The following is a 24569-nucleotide window of genomic DNA, read 5'->3' on the forward strand; positions in this document are numbered from 1 at the left end:
TCCCACAATGAATTCTGGGACCTCTTCTATCCAAACTAGTTCTTTTCCTATCTCTAAAGCTTTCTTTGCTAAAGTATGGGCTACTGTGTTCTTTTTTCTACTAGCAAATTGAATAAACCAATGTGTCATATTTTCTGAAGTGAAACTTAACATCATCAATAATAGAACTAAAGTCAAAAACAGCTTCTTCCTCACTCAGTACAGCCTCGACTATTTCCTTTGCATCGCCCTCAAAAATAGCTTTTTGAATATTGAGATCTGAGCACAAATCAGCCGCTTTCCTCAAGGCCAAACTTTCTGCAACAGCTGCATTTACCACATTATTCTTGATATCACACTCAGCCACCAAAGCCTCTCCTTCTTCATCTCTTATAATGATACCAATCTCCATTCTCTTTCTTTTTACATCCAAAGAGGCGTTCCAATTAACCTTAACAAATCCCCTTTCTGGTTTCTCCCAAGTCTCCAATAACTGTTGTGCCTTCTTCTGCCAGCTTTGATGAGCTTGAGCTTGTACCTCCTGAAATTCTTGTAAGGCTACTCTTGTGGCAATAAATGAATTCCTGGGGCAATCCCATCTCTTTTCAAAAATCCATTCATTCCTCTTGAGCCATACCTTCCTTAGCATCACTGCCACCTCTTCTAGCTGGTTCTTGTTGAGTCTGCATCTAAGTTGCTCCCAAAGTTCCAGGAAATCCACCTCTGATCTAGTCCATTTCTTGACATAGCTTGCATCATCACCCCATAAATCATTTGCTGCAGGACACTCCCATAGAACATGTATAAGAGTCTCTTCTTCTGCATTGCACATAGGGCATCTCTTGTCAATTGTTATCTTTCTTTTGTACAGGTTTACTTTTGTTGGCAGCAAACTGTTTGCAGCTTTCCATAAGAAAAGCTTTGTCACACCTGGTACCTCAAGGTCCCAAATGTTCTTCCATATGTCCCTTACTTTCTTCTCTGATGAACTCTCTCATTTGCTTCTTTCTTTTAATTCCAAGTGCAAGAAATATGCACTTCTGACTGTGAAGAGACCCTTCTTGGCTGGCCCCCAAAATATCTTGTCCTTTGCTCTACCTCTACTCAAAGGCATACAAAGAATTTGTTCAGCTTCTTCCTCCGAGAATATGGTTTTTATTATTGATTCATCCCACTCTCCCTTCTGACTGTCAATCAATTCTACAACTTTGGCATCCTTCTGCAGTAGAGATACTAGGGACTATACAGCAAAAGAAGTGGGTCTAATCAACCATTTAGATCCCCATATATTAATCTCCTTCTCATCTCCTACTTTACACCTCAGTCCTTCTCTCAAGAGGTCCCTTGCAGACCATATGCTCCTCCATACCAGAGAGGGTTGAGCACCCAGCTTAGCCTCCAAAAAATTCCCAAATCTGAAGTACTTTTCTTTGAGTAACACTGTTGCCAAGGACAGTGGATATTTGAGTATCCTCCATCCTTGTTTAGCAAGGAGTGCAACATTAAAGCTCTCCAAGTCCCTAAACCCCATTCTCTACCTTTCTGAATACTCATGTTTTCCCATTTCCTCCAAACCATCCCTCGCCCCTCTTGCTGACTTCCCCACCAGAACTTTGATAGCATAATGTTGATTTCCTTGCACAATTTAATTGGGAGTTTAAAAACCCCCATGGTGAAAGTTGGGATAGACTATAGAACAACCTTGATAAGTACTTCTTTTCCAGCTTGAGACAAGAAAGTGTTTTTCCAACTAGAAACTTTCTGTCATATCTTCTCCTTTAAGGTTCTGAAGGTGTTGAACTTTGATCTCCCTACCATAGCAGGGAGTCCAAGATATTTTTCATAAGTGCCACATACAAATGAATTTCCAGCTTTCTTGATAGCTTGCTTGTCTGTCAACTGAGTATTATTGTTGAAAAAAATAGAAGTTTTCCCTTTATTAAGGAACTGTCCAGAGGCCTTTTCATAAACCAGTAGAATTTCTTGGATTTTCCTCCAGTCTCCAATATTAGCTCTTCCAAATAAGATACAATCATCCACAAACAGTAGATGATTGATACTAGTTCCTCCTCGAGCCACTTGTACCCCTCTTATGAGCTTACTCTTCTCATAATGATCAAGCAAACTGCTCAGTCCCTCAGCACAAACAATGAATAAATAAGGTGACAAAGGGTCACCTTGTCTCAAGCCTCTCGATGGCAAAAATTTATGGCCTGGGACCCCATTGATCAAAACTAAGTATGAAACAGATTTAACACATTTCATCACCAAATCTGTCCACTGTTTACAAAATCTAAGTTTAGTCAAAACAGCCTCCAAAAAATCCCACTCCACACGATCAAAGGCCTTAGACATATCTAACTTCATATCCATACTTCCTACCTTCATTTTCTTTCTACTCTTTATGGAATGCAATAACTCGTAGGCTACCATGACATTATCATTAATAAGTCTACCAGGCAGGAAGGCATTTTGAGAGGGGGAAATAACTTCAGATAAAACATGTTTGAATCTGTTGGAGATGGCTTTTGAAACTATTTTATACATTACATTACACAGACTTATATGTCTGTTTTCAGTAACTTTTTTGGGGTTCACAGTTTTAGGGATCAAAGCTAAATAGGTAAAATTGAGGCAAGGATCAATAGGGTTACCATTCAGTATATCAAGTGCAGCTCTACACACTTCATCAGAAACTACACCCCAATGGTTTTGATAGAAACATGGTCCAAAACCATCTGGACCAGGGGCTTTTAACGGGGCCATTTGTTTCACAGCTTCCTCCACTTCTACTGATGTGAACCTTCTTGACAGCCTTTCATTCATTTCTATAGTTACCTTCTCACTCATTCCCACCAAGGCATTTATCAATCTCATCCTGGCTTGGGTTAGTGGTTTGAAACAACTTGCCAAAAAACATTCTAAAGGTTTCTTCCACCTTCTGAAAACCAATAAAATTCCTGTTGTTTTCATCTTACACTTCATTAATAAAATTCCTTTTCCTTCTCTCCTTTGGCACATGCCTGGAAATACTTAGTATTTCTATCTCCATGCTTATACCAGTTCCTCTTTGCACGTTGCTTCCACCAGAAGATCCTCCTTCTCTAGTGCTAGGTGCAGCTCTTTAGTGACCTTTCTGATTTCCTCCACATTACTCCCATTTTCCATAGCTTGTAAATTCTGTAAGATCTTGGTTTTTTCCTCTACTTCCTGCCCTTGCCTTTGCATGCTATTTTTATTCCACATTTGAAGAGCTTTCCTGCTATTATCCAGTAACCTTTGAGGAACCTGTCCAAGCCTATTTTAATATCACTTCACATTCCTCTTCTAAGGCCCAACAAGCCTCATATTTGAAACTCATTTTCCTTTGCCTTACTTGCATCCTATTAGAAGGATTCTGCACATTAATATGGATTAATAGTGGCTTATGATAAGAAGTTCTAGCCACCATCACTTCCACCCACGTCTCAGTATAATTGTTCATCCATTGAGGGTTCGCCACGGCTCTATCTAGCCTTTCTTTAGTAAAGGTTGCATTTGTATGGGAGTTGCTCCAAGTGTACTTGTCACCCCTCCATCCCAAATCAAACAGGTTTCCATCTCTCATTAATTCTCTAAACATTTCCATTTGGTTTTCAGGTCTAGCTTTTCCTCCCCACTTCTCATCATTAGTTATAATCTCATTGAAGTCCCCTACTATGCACCAGCCTTCATTGCCACTGGGTTTCATGGATTTAAGCAAACTCCATGCCTCTTTCCTCTTCACAATTTCAAGGGGCCATAGAAATAGGTTAACAACCATCGAGTTTCCCCTTTCCCTCCTATCCATGCATTGATATGCCTTTGGGAATAGTTTACAATTTCCAATTGCACTTCATCATTCCACAACAAAGCCAATCCCCCACCCCCCCCTTTTTCCAACTGCATCCACTCCAAAACATCCAGCACCCTAAGTCTTCTCCTTATTCTATCACATTTCTTATTAATAAGCTTAGTTTCCATGATGAAAACTATATTGGGTTTTGACTTCTCTACCATAGAGCAAAGATCTTGAACTATCCGAAAGTTCCCCAACCCTGGGCAGTTCCAACTCAAGAGTTTCATGATAATTGGCGAGGCTGCATCATAGCCTCTGCCACTTCAGTAGGTTTATCAACCACCCCATACCCTTTCCTTCTCTTGCCTAACTTTCACCACATTCCCTCCACCATAGCTCCAGCCCTTTTCTTTTGTGTTGTCTTTGTTGAATCTACTCCTTCTGGTTTGTGTTTATCTCGAGCCCTCCTTTTCCATACCCTCCTCTTGTCTACCTCCCTGTTTACCACCAGGGTGCCTTCTTCCTCTACTTCTTTCTCATGGTTTTCCTCCCCCACCATGGACTCGAATTGCACTTCAACTTCCTGCAAGTTTTTGTCTCTCTTATCCATGAGTTCAACTTGTTTAATCCATCATGCCTCTAAGAAGCTGTCTCCCACTAACTCCCCTCCCTCCTTTGATTTTTTACTTACCCCATTTTCACTCTCTAGGCTTTTTTCACTCTCTCTTGTCTCTTCCTCATTACTTTCCCTTTCCTTCCTGCCCTCTTCTATTGTTTCCCTCCCTTTTGCTCCATCTTGAGTTAAGTTTTCTTCTTCATTTCTCCATCTACTTCCTTCTTCATTACTCCTATAACTATTGTTAAGCAGTCTGTTTCTTTGAGATTGTGCTGCCCTCATCCATTGGCCATACTGGTTCCCTTCTCCTCTCAAGTTCCCCTCCCCCTTGAATCTAGAAATGCCCTGTTATATGCATCCACACGAGAAGCATATTCTTGGCATCTTCTCATAGCTAAAGGCAACCCAGACATTGTTTTCCTTAACTGTGAGTGTTCTTCCTCTTGCCAAGGGCTGAGTTATATCCATGTGGATTTGAACTCTCAAAAACTTCCTCCATCCACTTCCATCTTCCAACACATCTACCTTCTCCACCCTTCCCACCGTATCTCCTATTTGTTTTCTTCTCCTTTCTGTCATGCATGACAGTGGTAAGTTGTGAAATCTCACCCCAAAAGCTCTCTGAGTGAAACTCAATTTGTTTGAGAGGAGTGTTCCCTTCAAACTCTTTTAGGACCAGCAGCTGGTTGTTAAACAACCATGGTCTTCCCGACCATACTCTTTGTTTGTTAGTAATATTATCAAACACAATAGCGAAAACATTTGGACTCACCTCAGTAAACACAGCCTCTTTACTAATTCTCCAAATTTTTCCTAATGTGGTTTCCAGCATTTCCTTGTTGATCAGCCTTGTTGAACAGAGTTTCACCATTAGAGACCTCTGTTCCTTCCTTCTCAGCTCCTCTGGTACATCATCATCATCAATCTCGATCTCCTTTCTTTCCTCATCAAGCAGTCTCAACTCCTTCCATTTTTCTTCCAAATCTTCCATTCCTTCGTAACAGGCACTAGAGTCTCCCCTGAAATGGCTTCACCTGGTTGATTTTCACTCCTTCCGTCGTGGTTTGCGTCCTCCTCTAACACCTGATGGCTGTTGACAGCCAGAGCAACATTCCTCGCACTGCTGGGACCACCTCCAAATTCATTTCCTACCGTTATAACCGCCTCTCACGTTCCACTCACTAAGACTCACCACTCCACCTCTTTTCAGAGAGAAAAGAGTGGATACTACATTATTGTGGGATTTTTTGGTACTAAAGGGTATGAAGTGGTGAATTTTGCCAATACGTAAGGTTAAACATGATTTTAACTTAGCTTTCAATTGATGGACATAATGATCTCACTTACACTTTTTTGCTTCTAAAATTGTTAAAAAATGAGGTTTTTATGGAGAATATATTTGAATTACAATCTTTAATTAAATGCTCTGTGTGGTATCTTTGGGATTTTTGGGAGGCTTTGTGCAAGGAACTCGAGGGGCTTAATTTTGTTGTGGTTCATCAATTGCGGGAAGGTAACAGTGCAGCGGATTTTCTTGCTAGAGAAGGTGAAATGGGTTTGAATGTCACGTATAACGGCAATCAAGATTTTCCCAGGTATTTAAAAGGGATTGTGCGGCTGGATTTTCTTGGCATTCCGTATTTGCGCTGTTAGTCTGCGGTCCAGGTTTGGTTTTGTTGTTTCTGGTTATTTAGTTTTTATTTGTTAGGCTTGTTTAGATGCTTTTTTGTTTTGTTATAGGCCTGTTTAGTTTTATTTTCGTATTTTTTTAGGCCTGTTAGTTTCTGTTTTGTTGTTTTTCCGTCTTGCCGTTTTTGGTTCTTAGGTTGGTTTGTATTTGAGAGGTTTTTGTTTTCTTTTCTGTAAACTCCCTCATACTTAGCTTGTAACCATGGTATTCCTCCGCCATAAGTGAGGGCTTATTAATAAACTTGGGACGGGGCCACTTCCATATGGCTACCGGCTCTTTTTTTTTTTTAAAAAAAAAATCTTTAATTAACACACTGAAAAGTAAAACCTCATCCTTTAAATGCGTCAAAACAGTATACAGGTTGTGCACACGTCTCTTCGTTCCATTACAATGCATGTAATGCTTAAAAGGAAATTAGTAAGAAAACAGGCAATAGGTCAAAGTACATGTTCATGTTCCTTGACCACCAATAAAAAGTCACGTGGAGAAGAGAGTATTCGTTTGGTTCATAAACTCATCTCAATTCATTTCAATTCATCATTACAAATTTTTCAAATTTCAACACAAAATATAATAAACAATTCAATTTTTTCAAATCTGAAAATAATAATATTAAAAAATAATATTCTAACAATATTTTATCATCTCAACTCAACTTAACTCAACTCAGTTCAACATAAAAAAAAAAAAAACATAAAATTGATGATTCATTGGATATAATATGTATTTTCCTTTTGAGTTTCTATCTATTTAGTGGATAGAAATAAACAAAAAAATATAAAACATTCAAACTAATAAAAAAATATATATAAATATTCTGAGTTTAAAATCCGGTAGTCAGATCGGGTATACCCGAGTTTTTCTATGCTAATACCAACCCAGATTTGTTCCGAAACAAAATCCGCAATCGAAATCCGATTATCCAAATTTTGGATCGGACTGAAAAAAAAAAAAAAAAAAAATTCCGAATGAACATGCCCAGAGATGTGTGGGTGCACTGAGTACAGAAAGTACTTAACGTCAGTTATTTATTGTAAGGAGAGGTTGTAGTTTGGTGGAATACCAAGAGGCAACAACCAGGACAAAGGCAAAAGCAAAGCAATGGAATCGAAGAAACAATCACGGATAAATGAAATAGAGTTAAGCCACACAAATGGCGTGGAAAATCCGGTCAGTAGAACAAATTTAAAACAAACCTTGTCAAAAAATTTAGCCATTACCTGTCACGGAAATATCTTGTGCTCACTCCTCTGACCGATGAGCGGAGAGCAAAAGCTGGTCACCGGAATGGATACGAAAATCGAGATCTGAGTTTGGCGGTAGAGCTGGAAATCCTTTCGCTTCACTACTTCCTTGAGAGAGAGACAAATTTGGCGGTGAAAACATTATGTATTATTTTCTTTGCAAATCTCCACATCATGAAATAACGTAATAAACTATTCTCTTTGCAGCTTTCGGACGGGTAATGGCTAAAACAAACTAATTTGTTTGAAATTTTCTATTCGACTTTGTATATTATTGCTCCTCTGTTTTACGCGGCATCTTCCCTCCCATATTCAATATCTTCGGCAGTAAAATTGACTTTCAAGGATCTCAATCGTTGATTTTTGTGGGTGTCAATTCGTATTTGCGACCATATTCATGTAAGTTAAAAGTGTTGACCTCGTGTTTTGTATGCTTTTGGATCAAGTTTTAGTAATTTAGGTTTTTAAAATTTGGGCCTGCAAAAGATAGGGAAGAAGACAATTTGGAAAAGGTGGACTTGAGGCCAGGAAGTCTCCGATGCCAAAGTCAATAAATTCTCTTAAAAGTTTATAAATAAGTGAAATAGTTTAGGGATCAGAGAGAGTTTCTTGTACCTAATATTTAATATTTATACCAGGGTGTGTGGGGGGAACAGCTTGTGTCTGTCCTTACGAAGTTCGTGCCCTTCATATTGTTCATTCTATTAGAGTCCTTTAATGCCACGTGGTTTTGAGACAACACCATTAATATAGCACGTAACTCGAGAAGTGATGTCATTAATGGGGCATGGTTCCATGACCCTGCTTCATCCTTCGTGATCCGTTGATGTTTTCATCTTAGAGGATCGATGATTTTCAGTATTTCCCACGAAGTCTTGTACAAGTTCCCATGTCAAAGTGTGGCCCATGTAAGGCGAGTCAGTCCCATTTGCTACCTGATTACTTTCCCTTATAGGCGTCTTGCTCCATGGGTGATCTTGGAACCCTTGGGCTGAGTATTGGGTTGAGGCCCAATGGGCTTTGTCAAGTGGGATGCCGGAACTTAACTCAAAGGCGTGCGAAATACAATGTTAGCAATGAGTATTAAATTATATAGATTAATTTCAACACGACACATTAATTAAATGGGTTAGACTCAACACGATCTATATAAATAATTGGTGATACAATACAAACTATATAACTCGTTTAATAATTCATTTTTATTTTGTTTTGGCTCAATTAATATAATTTTATATATAATAAATGAATAATTATATAAATTATTTATAATTACAACTAGGTTCAAGATAAAATATTTTTTAATCACTATCCTAACTCATAATATACAAGAAAATTAATATTTCTATAAAAAACTAAATAGTCAAGTACTATATTAATATTATCCGTTTATTAATAGTATTTTATAGAATCAACTCATTTTAACCCAAAATTCATTTATATTAAATTTAAGTTCATTTAGTTTATATAATTTTCGTGAATTATATATATTGCCATCCGCATCCAAAATTTGAGTCCAACTAACTCTTATTTCGAAAAATTATTTCTGAACCCATCAAACATCGTGACACTTTTGATACGTCATTTTTTTTAATAAAATAAAAACACAAGAGAATGGGTTATTTTAAAAAAATAAAAAAAAAAAAGTAATGCTACGTAGTAATGCGAGCCCAAATAATTTTCTTTTTAAAATTTTTTAAAATATTAAAAATATCCTTCTTAAAATAATTTTTTATCATTTAATAAAAAATTTATATATGCAGTCACTTAAAAATTGTAAATAAAATTTTTCAATAAAAAATGGCGGGTCGTTGACAATTTGGAAATAAGTGCCACGTCAACAATTTCTCGATAAAACAACTCGTTTTAACTTAAATTCATTTTATATTAAATTTAAGCTCATTTAATTTATATATATTTTTGTGAATTATCCAAAATTTGGTTGAGTCCAATTACGTTGACACTTTTGACACGTCACATTTTATTAATAAAATAAAAACACAAAAGACGGGGTCATTTAAAAATAAAATAAAAGTAGCGGGTCGTAGGCACTTTGGAAATAAGTGCCGTGTCAACAATTTCGCCGTTGAACTAATGGAATCTGGTCTTTTTAAAACATTTTTAATCCTAGAAATAGTCAGCTTGAAAAAAAGATGAAATTCTTAGAACCTCTGCAATAACTTTTCCTTTATCTTCAAGGGCGTACCTATATTACAATAATAATTTTTTTACATAATGTATATAATCCATATATAATAATACAAAAGGAAACACAAAATATAATGGAAGATGCAAAAAAAAAAAAAAAAAAACAACATATTCATTAACTTGAAGATGCTTAAGTCAATATCATGGTTGTAAGTTCGAAATTATAATAATCTCTCTTGCACATAAAAATCGATATTTTCTTTCAAAATTATAATAATTATCATGAAAATGATTGAAAGAAATGAAAGAAAATAAAATAAGAGAAATAATATTTGTAACTGTAGCGAGTACAGGCGCCGCATAATTATTTTGGAGAAAAAAAAGAGTAAATATAGAATCCAATTGAAAAAAACTAAATTTTTAATGGTGGACCATATTCTTTTTCAAAAGAATTGTCTGACTTTTACGCACTCTATAATTATATCTAGTATTATTCATAAAACAAAATATTATATGTTGCTCGGTGGATAGGGAATAGGTTTTTGTAAGATGTGGAGGGGTTATGGTTTATTTAAAATTAGAGGAAATTTTTTTTAATGCATTTTAGGGTTAGGAAAGCTTCTATTTATGATAAGTGCCCAATGGTGTTGTTAATGACAAAAGATAGCACAACAGGTTGGAAAGAGAGAAAAAGTCATTATCAGCCCGGTGTGACGATTCGGGTCTCGATCGGTATGGTTTGGATCCTTTAGCGGTAGTCCGGTGCGGCTGTACAACATCTGTATATACATCCATGACAGTGAATAAAAGATAAATATAATAAAAATAAAAGAGATAAAGACACAAATTTACATGGTTTGACATAATACCTACGTCCACTGGTCGTTTGCAGGGTACGTCCATTATAATATGATTATTTTACAATCTCTCATCCTCGTTGTATAATAGAAGTTTGGGATTTATTTTCTAGAAGATATATTCTCTCTGGAGCTCTTGTCACAAGGTTGGAGAAGTCGAAGTAGAAGTCAAAATCCCTTTGAAGTCGTTTGGTCCTCCCCTCTTTACCTTCTGTCAATCTCCTTTATATCACATATCCTATTTTTCCTCCGAACACACTATCATTCTTCAACCTTTTGTCCCATCATCTACTCCTCTCTTTCTTCCCTCCTGATGAGACTCATACCCTTAAGTTGGGCTTGGAAGGCCATTCTCGGCTTGGGATATTTTATCCCATTCAGGTATATTTAAGACGCTTTTTTATTTTATTTAAGATACTGATGAAGTTGATTTAAGATGGATATCTTAAATACTTTAATTAGAACATTTAGCTTTATTGAGAGGACCACTCTAGATATTTATAAATCATCAAGAGAAATGCTACTTATTATTTCTACACTACACACCAATATATAATTTTTCAATAATGGTGCCTCATGACTTAGAAGTTGATCGTTGAGTATTCTACATGGAAATCATAGGAATGATAAAGGAACAATTCATTTTTAATTTCTATATAATTACTAAATAAAATAATATTTTCACTTTTACTTAATTTGATATGTTTATATTTACTAAGAATTTTTGAATTTGAAGTGGATTAATTGTGAATTTCTGATATGTTTGAGGGGTGCTACTCTACTGCCTGAGTAGCACTGCTCACTGTTACTGATAGTGGGTTTTGTAAATTTTTTTTTTAATTTTTCTATTCATATTTTTTTAATATATTTTAATATTTTTAAAAAATAAAAAAAATATATTAATACACTTAAAATCAATAAATAAATAAATAAATAAATAAAGGTCAAGTAGAGCGGTAACACTGAGGCGGGAATATAGCTTTTTCCGATATGTTTAAATACTTCCCGGCCAGTCAACACGCTGGTGGACGTGGGGGCAATCTCACTCGACCAATATTGGTCCACCTACAATGATTACCAAGAATTATTTCAATCCCCTTCTAGAAGATAAGGCCACAAGTGCGCCACTTTGAACTCTCACAAAAATCTAATCGATTACGAGAATTTAGGGATATTTCCAAGCAAAGAATGTGCGCGCCATTAATGCTACTTCTTCAACCAAGAATTAACCCAAATTGCAAAGAAAGAAAATGAGAATTCAAGACATTTGATTTTCGAGGAACTGGAGCCTCCAAGAATGCAAACTGCATTGATGACATCAATTTGATGTATTTTCTTCAGAGTTTCCTCATACAGATCAGGCCTGTGCATTGGCCCGCCCAATAGGTTTTTTGCCCGACCCGAGTTGACCCGTTGCCATATCTAGAGAAAATTATCCATTCCCCATCCACATTATTATATGATGAGAAAATATACTTACAACCGTGAATTGCGTAATCGTTTTGAAAAAAATGAATAAAACATGAGACCCACATGAAAAAAATTAATTTTTTAATAATGGATCCCACTCTTTTTCAAAACGATTACGCGACGGTTACGCATTTCACGGTTGTATGTAGAATTATTCTTATACGATTCCCTTATAAAAAAGTAATGTCATCACTTTGATTCTTTTAATGTTTTTTTTTTACTCATCCTTTTTCTAAGAAATGCGCACAAGTATATATATATATAAAAAATTATATTCATTTTGTCTATGATAGTTAATTTATTGATAAGCAAAGGTAACCGTTCGAAAACGTGGAGCCAGAGCTTAGATTGGGTCCCAAATGACTGAACTAAGGACTATTAAATAATATAAAAATAAATATTATGAAAAAGTTTAAAAAATATGTAAGTAAGAAATATGTTCATTACCCAATTTTACCTTAAAACTTTTAACATTGTCCAAGGAGGCACAGAGATCAATAGGTATTAGATCTTTTAACCAATTCTGAGTATAAACGAGTACCTAAAATGTTCTTGGAGATAATGAACAATGAAATGGGTTAAACACACGGCCCCCTACACTGAAGGCCGACTCAGAAGAAACAGTAGAAACAAGAATGATGATCACATCCCATGCAACTCTTGTCAAAATATGATATTTTATTTTATTGATCTTCCACCAATCCAAAATATTAAAATTTGGAACTCGTGGCTCACAACCATGTTCTAAGTATTAATCAATATTTGATTTGTTCTTCAAATTACATTCAATAATTTCTTACTCATACTCAACCCAAAAACTTTGCTGAGAATCAGAATCAATCATACTAGGATCAACTGAGAAAGTAGGCTCAAAGTATGAAACTCCACTTAAACTCCCATACATAATACTATACTCCCCGTATATGTCAATCATCAATTGTTTAACTTTTGCAATCATTTCTTCAACTAAATTACTACCATATATTTTTTTAACCGAAAATGTAAAAGACTAAATTTGCATCTTGGTTCAAGAACAACAACAATGAATATTATCAAGTTAATCTTTTCAATTGATCTCCAATATTTGTCATACTTACTCTCCATGCTCGCAGCCATACCTCTCAACACTGGATCATTACTTTGACTCATTTTTTATAAATGCGATTGGATGCCACAAAGCTTTTGGAAACATGCATTAGATGTGATCATACAAAGAACCAGAAAGTCTCATAGCATCATCGTAAAAATATTTAAAAATTTAACATTTATTTTAACTCTCACCCAATCAATAGAACTTGGGGGGCTCAAAGCTCACGCTATGACAATAGCGAGAAAAATAACCATTACCATTCTTCAATCGCAAAAATGGCTTTTGAAATGTTTCTGCAACTTCTAGTATGAGATAAGTAGAGTTTTGTCTGGTGGGAACATCAAAGGCACACCAATTTTGAACAGCTAATTTTCTCATTCTCTATACACTTTTTGAATTTTTTCATTTTTACAAGAGATGATCTAACATATTTAACCGCATTACGCACCCTTGTGATTGAATGATTACAATCTTTTATCCCATCATTCACAATAAAGTTCATAATATGGGCGCAACACCTTATGTGAATATACTTCTCCTCCAACAAATGACCTCCCACAAATCTTTTTAAGTAATCGATGACAACATCGTTTGAAAAAGCATTGTCAACTGTAACAGTACAAATCTTGTCAATTCTCCAATCCTATAGACATGACTCTACATGCTTTCCAATAGTGTCCCCTTTGTAATTAGGAATCAAATAAAAATTTATAATTTTTTGTGTAATTTCTATTCATAGTCAATAAAGTGTGCAATAAGACACATATAATTGAAATTCTGATTGGACATCCAAGTGTCAGTAGTTAAACTAACCCGCCCAACTGCCTTAAATACTTTCTTCAACTTCTCTTTCTCTTTTTTAAATAGTGTAATACAATCTCTCACTGTAGTGATTCGAGATGACACTTAGAATCTTGGTTCTAGTGATTTATATACCTTCCTAAATCCTTGTACTTCCAACACCCTAAATGAAAACCTCATGAAAAATTATCATCTCTGCAATTGCCATTCATACATCTTCTGGATCAAACTTATGTGTAGTTTGTTGATCAATGGGTCTAATTCTATTAGTGTTTTTCCTACAAACACCAATATGATGCAACATACTTGATATACCATGTTTTTTGGGGTGACAAGTGTAAGTCTTGTGGTAGTAATTACACCCTACTTTTGGGTCACTTAATGAACATCTATCTATTTTTGTGATGTGTTCCCATACCGCTGAGGGGTCCTTACTTGCATTCCTTTTGGGAGGGATGATGATGTTACTACTACTAGACAAGTAAATGTTTGATGCTAAAAGAGTAGTAATCTAATCGTCTCTTAAATTTGTAGAAGTGTCACTTCTGAAGTAATCCATGATATGACCTGACATATAATAAAAGCATGAGAAAATAAGAATACCATACTGTTTTGAATAATAGAAATTCAATTTTTTCTAAATACTAAAGAGAAACAGATGAAAAGACATAAAACAAACAAGAATGCATAGGGAGAGCTGAATCTTTATTTTCTGGGTACTTCTTTGCAACTTTATTTTCAGATACAAGCGCAGATAATTTCTTTTTGACACAAGTTTTGGGATTTTGTGTGATATTATTAACTCTTAAAAGGTTGATAGCTCAAGTAATTGTTCATCCATGATGTAAGTTTTGTGCTCAAGTAAATCCCATTCACACATGCAGAGACTTTCTGCTGATGTGAACATCTTTGAATTAATTTATTCAATGCCTCCATTGAGAGGAATTTAGCAATTATAAGTCTGGCTTTATACGCATGGAAGGAAGGAAACAAGTGAACAAAATCCATTATACTTGGGAACTCCAAATTAAGAACATACATGATGATAGTTTACTGAGTATGATAACAACCATATAGACATTTGAACTAATCTTTGCGACACCTCTATATAAGAGATATTCCTTCAATTCTTGATGATGAAAAACAGGGGAAAGGGCAGGGATATGGGGCAGCACAACAGTGAAGTTTTTGTATGTATGGCAGTGAGGGTGTTTTGTGAGTCAAAAGTCTGGGGCTCTAGTTTGGATATGGAAAGATGGAAATATTATAGTGATATCCCACAATTTGTATCTCTGAGTAATTGGTCAGGCCAACAAAGAGTCCAACAATGCAGAGATATCCAACAACAATGTGGAAATAATTACAATAACTTGCACTACAACTTAAAACTGAGAGAAAATAAAAGAAAAAAATATTAGAACCATGGAACAGTTTGTCGATATATTTTGGTGCTTCCAAACTATTGAAATCTGAAATTCATATCCATAAAGTCGAGCTCAAATGTGGAATTTTATTTAGCATATTAAAGAAACTACCTCTCATACTTCTTTTCTGTCAAAAGAAACTTTAAGAAATATATTAAAGACAATTATAATGGCAAGAAATAAAATTTAGCATGTAAAATGGAGCTTAATTAGCATGTGAACAGCCTGAGCTATATCCACCTGGTCCTTATTCCGACTGTGTATTTTATACTCTAGTTGGATATAAAATATCAACCAAATTCAAGAAACCATATCTCTTAGGTTTCTAAAAGTGAAAAAAAAAAGAATGAACACTGTTGGTTATTCACATCAGACTGTGTATTTTATACTCAATTAGCAGACAAGGGCACGCAATACAAAACCAGTGTGCATCTTTTTTTGGGTAAGTAAAACCAGGGTGCTTTCTCAACCCTTAAATACTATGTATGTACTTTTCATATTTATCCTTTAAAACTAAAGCCAAGGTGCATCTTTATTTTTTGGGTAAGTAAAACCAAGGTGCTTTCTCAACCCTTAAATACTATGTATGTACTTTTTAGATTTAATCATTTCACATCCCTACACCTTCCAATGCAGCATGCATATTGTATAGGATTACAAAATGAGTTGGATTTTCTAGCTTTAAATTCGAAAGCTTTATTGCCATTTGTTCAGGCAAATAAGCAAAAACAGATGCAAATGCTTGGTAATTCTTTGTAGTAACCCTCAGAGTTTCATTCAAACGACCATAATCACTAGATGGTCATTGCGGTTTATTTCTACACTATGCACATCAACGAATCAAACCCCAAATAAAACTAACACAACGGAAGCTCCATGTGATACCAGCAACAACGAGATATTGAAATGGCAGAGAAGGTGAAGACAGAGAAATTTGGAGCATGAGAAACATAATATACCTCAGCAAATCGACTGGTGAGACTGAGAGAGAGAGACTCACGCCACCGTCTGTGTGTGAAAGTTCTTGGGGTGGTGCCTCTGGTTCACTTGGAACGTCTACGACGAACGGTGATGGCAAACGCAGATGGAGAACGCCGATGGAGACGGTGACTGAGAATGGCTAGGGTTTCTGTAGGTAGTGGGGGAGAAGAATCGGTTTCGTCCGTTTTTTATTAAACAAAACCCACATATATATGTTGACTCGATGAACCCATTTTTATTTGGGTTGGGTGGATGGGTTAGTTAGGCAAGTCGGGCTCAAAGCCCATTATGCACATGCCTAATACAGATGACATCCCTTTTATACTTTTCAAGATTACATTTTATTTCATTACAATGAAAGGATACTTAAGTAATTTTTCCTAATTAATGAACACATGCTTCCCACATGCTCCTTTGTACTCTTTTGCCCTCACTTCGACCTTTACCTTCAAACTCCCCCCGCAGCCACTACACTTCCCTCTCATTGCCTTGTGCTCTTCTATTCCAATCTACCATTTCACCTTAGGCCATGACATTCCCTTCCCCATCAAAAGACCTTGCCCATAACGTTAGGATATTGGTACCTCAATTGGTCCATAGAAACCCATTATCAATCCTCTTCAAGTGTTCCCTTCTACTTGACAAGGAATTTAATCAAAGACATATTATCCACAACATGCATCTGGCGTTGGAGGATAACCTCTGGATCAGTCTTGAACCCTCCATGTGAATCTAGAAAAGGTAATGAAGATGAAACTACTGTTGATGATCCCACATGTTTCTTCAAGGAGGACACGTGAAAAACTGGATGAACTGAAGCACTAGCAGATAGTTCCAATCTGTATGCCACATCACCAATACACTGCAAAATCTTGAATGGGCCAAAAAATCTTGGTGCTAACTTGTAATTAACATGATGAGCCACACTGTGTTTTCATTGTTCTAGGCCCCAAAACACCCATCAATGCATTGATAGAAATTTGAGGATCTCCCCTCACGGCTTCATCTTGTTCTTGCTCTTCTCGCCCTTGCTCTTCCTCCCCTATGTCTTCCTCTTCCTCTAACTCCATCTCTATGAGAAAAATTTGCTTGGCTTTGCATTTGTGGCCCATTCTCAACCTCTCATTGCAATTGAAACAAAGCTCCTTCTCTCTTCGTCGTTGCATCTCTTCCCAGGTAGCCTTTTTACTCTTGTGGGTAATGGCTTGGTTCCACTTGATGCACCTCCACTAGGACCTCTCGATGAGAAGTCCTTGCTAAAATTTTGGTTTGCATCAAACTTGGAAATCATTGGGGGTGGTTTCCTCACCTCTAAGCGGCTATTCTTCCTTGAATCTTGGAGTTGATCTTCCTTAATCTGTGCAACCTCTAAGGCTTGCATCAAGGTCTTCTGCTTCTTAAGTTTTACCTCTACCACCAACTCACTTTTCAAGCCACCCACAAAGGTCCCAATGAGGGCCTTCTCCGACCACCCATGTGCTCTAGTGGACAAGTATTCGAACTCCTTTTAATAATCTCTTAAAGATCCGATTTGCTTGATCTTTGAGAGAGTCTCATGGTAGTACATATAGTCGATTGGCCTGAACCTCCTCAAAAGCTCCTTGACAAACTTCCTCCTTTTCAACTCCATCCTTTAAGCCCCATAGGTCTTCCTCATCGATTGCCACCATTGGTTGGCCTCTCCCTCAAGGAAGTAGGCGTCATAAGACACTTTAGCATGGATCTCAATGTGATTGTGCTCAAAGTATTGCTCGGCTCTATTAACCCAAGTGCTCAGGGTCATCACCATTGAACTTGAAAAAGACCATTTTTGGTTTAAGAACTTCCCCCCTACGTGCACCTCTCCTTTTATCATGGTTCCCTTCTTCCCTTTCACTTTCCCTGGTTGATTCCTCATTAGTGTTTGAGGAATCTTGAGTGGATGAATCCGAGTCCTCCACCCTCTCCCGGTGTTGGCCTCTACTAGACCCCACATAGCCCTCAAGACTATGATGTCTCTCGGCTCTTCTCTTATGGCGCCTCCCATCTCCATTCCTCCTTTGATCCACTAATTGGTGGAGCACCTCCTTTATCTTTCCAAGCCTTTCATTGGTGGTGGTTTGTTGTGCCTCCAAAGTGGCTTCAAGGTTCTCAGTCTGCTCCTTATGAGTTGGTTGTCGATTGGCCATGGCTTCCTCTCCTTGGGTTGGATACTCTCAATGAAAACACTAATGATAGAAGCCCCACTCTCACTCATGTGTTTGTGGCATGTTGGGTGATTGAATCTAGGGTTACCTAAAGGCAACACAAAGATCCCAATGGTTTGGTTGGTAAAAAGTAAGACTAACTCAAGCTAGCACTCAATTTCCGAAAGTTGGAAGAGAAAATCCTCATTCATTCAAAAATAACATAATCAATTACAATGCAAAACTGAAATAAATAGTACTAGGATTAGGCTAGCCCTCCCCCAATTATTCCCTCTAACAACCTTAATCTCAAACATAAATCAAACTCCTAAGTTTAAGGAAACAATCCTATCAAATGCCTAAAATAAAGGAAACAAACTCAAACAAATTAACAAATAGATAATCTCCCTAATTTGAAGGAGATATTCGGCAAACCCTCTAGCAACCGTCCAATCCCCTAAAATCAAGGAGTTTGCCCCCTCCCCTAAGTTCAAGAGATTTTCCAACCAACCCCTAAAATCAAGGAATTGGCTAACAACTTGATCCTTCTCTAGTTGACCTTGTCTTGAGCACCCAAGGACCCATCACCCGAGCCATGCATGCACCCCAATGCCACCCTCCTAGCCTTGGCACGCCTAGCCCTCCTAGTAGCATTACGAATGACCCTTCTTGGATCTTCAAAACAGTGTCCTAAACCACCATGATTCCACTTATACAATTGCTACATTGCTCCTATGGGGGTTGGTCAAGTCGTGGTACATAAGAAAATAAAGAAAAAAAATCAAATCATCATACACAAGCAAACAGGTTCAATGGTGGTTTCCATGGGCAGATTTCAGTTTTGTGATTTCTTTGGCTGAAAAGAATGAGTCCAAAGCTCATGATGACCATGAGAACCTCTTGAGAATTTGGTATTTAAGGAGGTGGTGTGGGGTAGTGGCTCAGCCAAGGGCAGATGGGTTGTTGAATCTCAACCAAATCAGTTTGCAACCAACTAGCTTCCTAGGTGCAATCAGTTTTGTCTATTTGGTTTGGTTTTTGAAACTAATTTAGTCCAAGGCTTGGTCTGGGTTCAAAGGAGTCTCATGAGGTGTTTAAGGACCATAGTGATCTTGAGAAAAAGGCACAAAAGGATTGGGCTTAAGGGCAAAACAATCCATGCCAATTGGTGTAGTTTGGGGTTTAATATGTCATTTCCTCTAATGACATGTGTGGAGGTTTATCCAGGATCTTAACATGATCTAAGAGTAATGTAATTGAGTAATAAAATAAAAAAATTTCAGATCAAAAGGTTGAACAAGATTAAGAAAGAAAATTAAGCTTCAAAACATGGTTTAAAAATCACTAATCTTGGGTAAGTTGATTAATGGTCTTAACGAATTTTAAAACTTAATTTTGGGTACTTAGGTTATGACATGGGTTTAAGGAAATCCATGATATGGTGCATTGGGCTGTCAAATTGAAGAGTGATCATGAATAGAATAAAACAAGGCTTTGGACTTTGTGGGCTTACAAGGGTTATGAGTGTGGGTTAATGGTCCGAAGTCTTTTGGGTTTGAGTGGATGGGGACATTGTTTCCAAATTCTGAGAGACCTCAAAACCCACAAAGATGGGGCTTGAAAGGCTTACTTGGACAAAATTGGGTCATGGGTCAAATCTATGCCAAGCTTGACCCAAAGGCCTTATGCCTTCCTCACACTTGGACCAAGGCTATCCTACCAAGTCTTGCACTCCTATGAGGCTTGTTTTAAGGCTTCTAAGGCTTGCCCCATAAATGTCCTAAGGTTCTAAAGACCTTAATAGGATTACTAATGGCTTGCTTCACTAATCCTTCATACTTAATAAGTTGGGCCTAATATATTCACTCTTACTAAGTTAGGCCCAATGACCTTATGTCATTTTCATTGAGCCTATTTTCTGCTGACCTCCAAAAAAGGCTTAAAACTTTATATTTCCCAAGTTAGGCCTAAGGCTTTTTAACATCTTAACCTTAGCCTATCACATCCTTAATACATTAGGCCCTAAAGTCTTATTGCCTCTCCTAAACCTTTATACCCAAAAAGCTTGGGCCCTTATTAGTAAACCACTCTTTGGGCCTTCTCTAATTCCATCAAATATTTAACCCAAATTGCTTAGCTCATTAATGTGGCAACCATCTAATATGTCATGTGTCATTCCTTTATGGGCCTTTTGACTTCTTATTCTCAAAATTAATAAAGTACTAAAAATTCTCCAAAATAATATTGCTAAACCAATTAAGCTCCAAAAATTTCCTTTTCATTCAAAAATCAATATTGCACTAGAACCTTCTAAAACTTCTTCTAAACTCAAAGTATACGGCCTTTTTACTAACTCAAGTATCCAAAATTGTTCTTATTCTAGAATAGCTCAACTCCTAATTAACTAGGATTAAGGTTACTAAAGTCAAGGCCTAAGGAGCTTTTAAGGCGGGGTGTTACAATAGTTGAGCAACCTAGTTCTCGGTTTGAAAGTTTTGGTTTAGGTCGAGAGTGCTCAGACAGATGATACAGACCTGAAGAAGATAGTGGATGAAATACGGAGAGGGAAGAAACTAGAGTTTTGAGTGATAGATGACAATACCCTATGGTATGGTAACAGGATTTGCTTGCCCAACAAGAAGGAGATTCGGGACTTGATTTCGAGAGAGGCACACCGATCCTTGTATATAGTTTACCCGGGAAGTACTAAGATGTACCTGGATCTAAGGCAACAATACTGGTGGAGTGGTATGAAGAGGGATATGGTGACCTTTGTAGCTCAGTGCTTGACATGCTAGCAAGTAAAGGTTGAGCATCAGAGGCTTTAGAGACACTTCAACCACTTCCATTACCAGTCTGGACTTTGGATGTGAAAGTGATGGATTTTGTATTAGGATTTCCTAGGGCATTAGGAGAAAAATATTATGCATAAGCGACTGTTGACGGGATGTCAAAACTAGCTCATTTATGGTTGTGGCTTGCCTATCCTAAGGTTAGGGCTTTAAATGATTTAGTCTATTCAATAGCCTGCTTGGTACCTGTCCAGTTAAACTCGAATCGAACTTAATTTGTTAGAAAAAAAAAAAAAAGCTTTCCCGTGAAAACAAATATCCGCTTGATTAATAAATGACACATTCCTGACAAAATTCGATTAAGACTCGTTAACGCCCGCTCGTTTATGCTCAAGTCGACTCGTTAGCTCGACTTAATTAAATCTCATTCATATATTGATAAATATATACATACACATATGTATCTATACACATATATATATGTATTAACTAATAATATAAGCATATCACTTTGATAATTAAATATATAATATGTAACCTAATTACTTATGTCTGTATATTGAATATATTTCATAGCTATATTTTATAATTTGTACAATAATTAGTCGATAAGATTTAATGATTTCATATCTAGTACTATATGAAAACCACATATAAAATAGATATATGCTATCATATTATGTGTATGTATTAATTATATATGTAGGCATATATTATATAGTTATTATAAATAAATATCAACTAGTTAGATATTAATTATTTATAAATTTTTAAAATCGTATAATTCAATAGATGTTCTACTTGTTATTTGTATAAATTCAATATTAGATTTTATATTTTTTTATTTATCTAATTTATTAATTATTAAATCTTATTGAAAAAAATAAACAATTCAAGCTCGAGTTGAAAGTTTAGTTTACCGTGTCGAGTTCAAATAAAAAATAAATAAAAATCTCGAGCTCAAGCTCGACAAGCCAAAGACCGGTTCAACTCGATTCGGCTTGATTACAGCCCTACCTAAGGTGGTGTAAAACGTGGGACCATGGAGAGAGACTGCTGGCCATGCAATGCATGGGAAGCTGCTTGAATGTGGGACGTGCTTGGGTCATGGGAGGAGGCTATGGTGCGGCAACAACCCTAGTTTTTTATGAAGGGCGTGAACATACATGCATGGCTCGAGTTTATAGGCCGAACTGGGTTTTTGTCTATAATTTTATGGGGCAAGTCACTCAATAAAGAATAATGGGTCGGATCTTGAATTCAAACTAAGTCCGACTTATCCAATATATGTTTATGGGTTTTTAAATAATTTCTTGAACCTAATATCAATTAGATATGGTCAAAATTGGATTTAGTTCTTATAATCTATTCTTATATGTATCATAACGATATGAAGCAACTTCTTTTTTTGCAAGTTATGTTAATTGACTTTCGATAAAGATAAAATTAAACTATAAAGCTTAGATTATTCAATTATTTCATTATTTTTATTTGTTTAAGTTCGGTCGACCATAACAAGTACTTGTGTTATGCTATTGCAATGAGTTTCTATATATGTATGTGTGCATATATGTACGTATGTGTGGATATATGTATACCTATGCATGTATATGTATGTATGTGGTGTGTACATTCATTCGAATTCTTCCAAAAGCGTGTCTTGAGAGGACATATATCATATCTGTACAAATGTATGGTGGCTATTGATTATTGATTTGTGTGGATTGAGATATGAGCTCTAGTTAATTGTATAATTATGTTTGCAGGTTTTTGTGAAGGCCTTCTGAATCCGATGAGAATAGGGTTGTTAATAACCAATATCACTCGACAAGTAACTTGTGATCGGTATGCTCAAACTCTAGTTTAGTTCGATTCGGTTCGTTTAATAAATGACTCAGGAGCAACTCAATACAAATTGAGCGGCGAAATTTAAGTGAGTAATTTGTAATTATAATATAATAAAATATAAATTATTATATAGAATATTTTCAAACTTTACAATAAAATGAGATTTTATTTAAAATATTTAAATACAATTTTTGTGAATTTATATTTACAACAACAACTTAAAATGAGGTTTCGATTTAGCAAGATCTTAAAAAAAATATTTAAAATATAAATAATTCATTGAATTACTAATCAAAAAATAAAATTCATTATATTAAATATTAAATTTAGTATTATGGGGCATTGCACATATTGAAAGCTATAATAATTATTTAAAATTTTATTTAATGAAATGGTTTTTTTTTTCAAAAATAAAAATTTAAAAAAATACCTCATTTTTATTTTGGGGGGCCTTTCATAGGGTGTGGGGCCTTAGGCAATAGCCTAAATGGCCTTACCATTGAGCCGGCCTTGAAATGACTTGTTTGTGATCAATACAAAATTATAATCAATTATTAAATTATACAACTCGTATTCAACTTATATAAACTCAAATAAACTCGAATAACTTTGTATTTATTAATATTTTACAGTATTCTCTCTATATTTATAATGAAGACATTAAACTATTTAAAAAAGATTAGAGCAAATCATGTTCTTAATATTAAATATATTTATTGGATTCATATGAATCTAATAATTTTACATATTAGTAAAGAATAGTTTGTTTGTCAAACTTTATAGATAAAGTTAGAAAATAAACTATAAATAATTTATTTTATCTAAATGAAACAGTTCAAGAATAATTTCGTACTCACTCTAATATTAAATGCGTTGTTTGTGGCCAAGAGCCTAATAGCCTGATGACATATGATCCGGTTCTCCAAATGAAAAACCTGAGTTCTAAACCTCCCACCCCCTTGTATAAAAGAAAAATGTGATGTTTGTGAACATAAAATACTGATGAAAGTAAGTGCCTACTATTAGTTCAGGAACTCAACCAAGAAGGGGAGTCTATGATAATGGTGGATAGGATTCTTCATCTAGGTTCCGGCCCAGGAACCCGGGTATACTCGGACTAGAGCCCAAGTTTTAAACTTGGGCCAAAACCTGGACTGGGTTAGCCCAGGCCGGAACCCGAATGAATCTGAGTGGTAAACCCGAGTTTACAACCCGGAACCCGGATTTTTTTATGTTTTTATTTTTTTTTTCAGTTGGAATGTTTTGATGTTTCTTTAAAATATGTATTGATAATCTGTATTAACATTGGAATCAGAAAGAAGTATATCTATGATCTCCTTCTTGGCATCCTCTCTACCAATAACTTCTATCTCGGGTACAAAGGAATGACTATCATCCCTCTTCCTAGTCCTGACAGTGACTCCTATCTCGACAGGGCATTCCTGATCTAAGCGGATTTTCCTATCATTTGCGATGGCATTTAACTTCTGTCTAATCCCTTTTACAAGATCTGCCTGCATTTATGTCTCCTACTGCCTCTAGAATCCTACAAGATTTTCAACATTATGTAATAAAATAACGTCCAAATCTGCATTATTAATACATATTTTAAAGAAACATCAAAACATTCCAACTGAAAAAATAAAT

The 24569-nt window shown here is 35.9% G+C and overlaps 1 protein-coding gene across 1 annotated transcript; it reads right to left on the reverse strand.

The window, feature by feature from the left end:
* Window positions 1-100: 100 nt before the first annotated feature.
* LOC109021333 lies at window positions 101-811 on the reverse strand. The gene has a single exon (XM_019003949.2). It carries the CDS (start codon window positions 809-811, stop codon window positions 101-103), a length of 711 nt encoding a protein of 236 aa, XP_018859494.2.
* Between the last annotated feature and the right edge of the window lie 23758 nt (window positions 812-24569).

This window comes from Juglans regia, chromosome 11 (genome assembly GCF_001411555.2).
Source record: "Juglans regia cultivar Chandler chromosome 11, Walnut 2.0, whole genome shotgun sequence".
Classification (NCBI taxonomy): domain Eukaryota; kingdom Viridiplantae; phylum Streptophyta; class Magnoliopsida; order Fagales; family Juglandaceae; genus Juglans; species Juglans regia.

Excerpts from the sequence above, each read along its gene's own strand:
- LOC109021333 (XM_019003949.2), bottom strand. The coding sequence starts at position 811 with ATGTGCAATGCAGAAGAAGAGACTCTTATACATGTTCTATGGGAGTGT.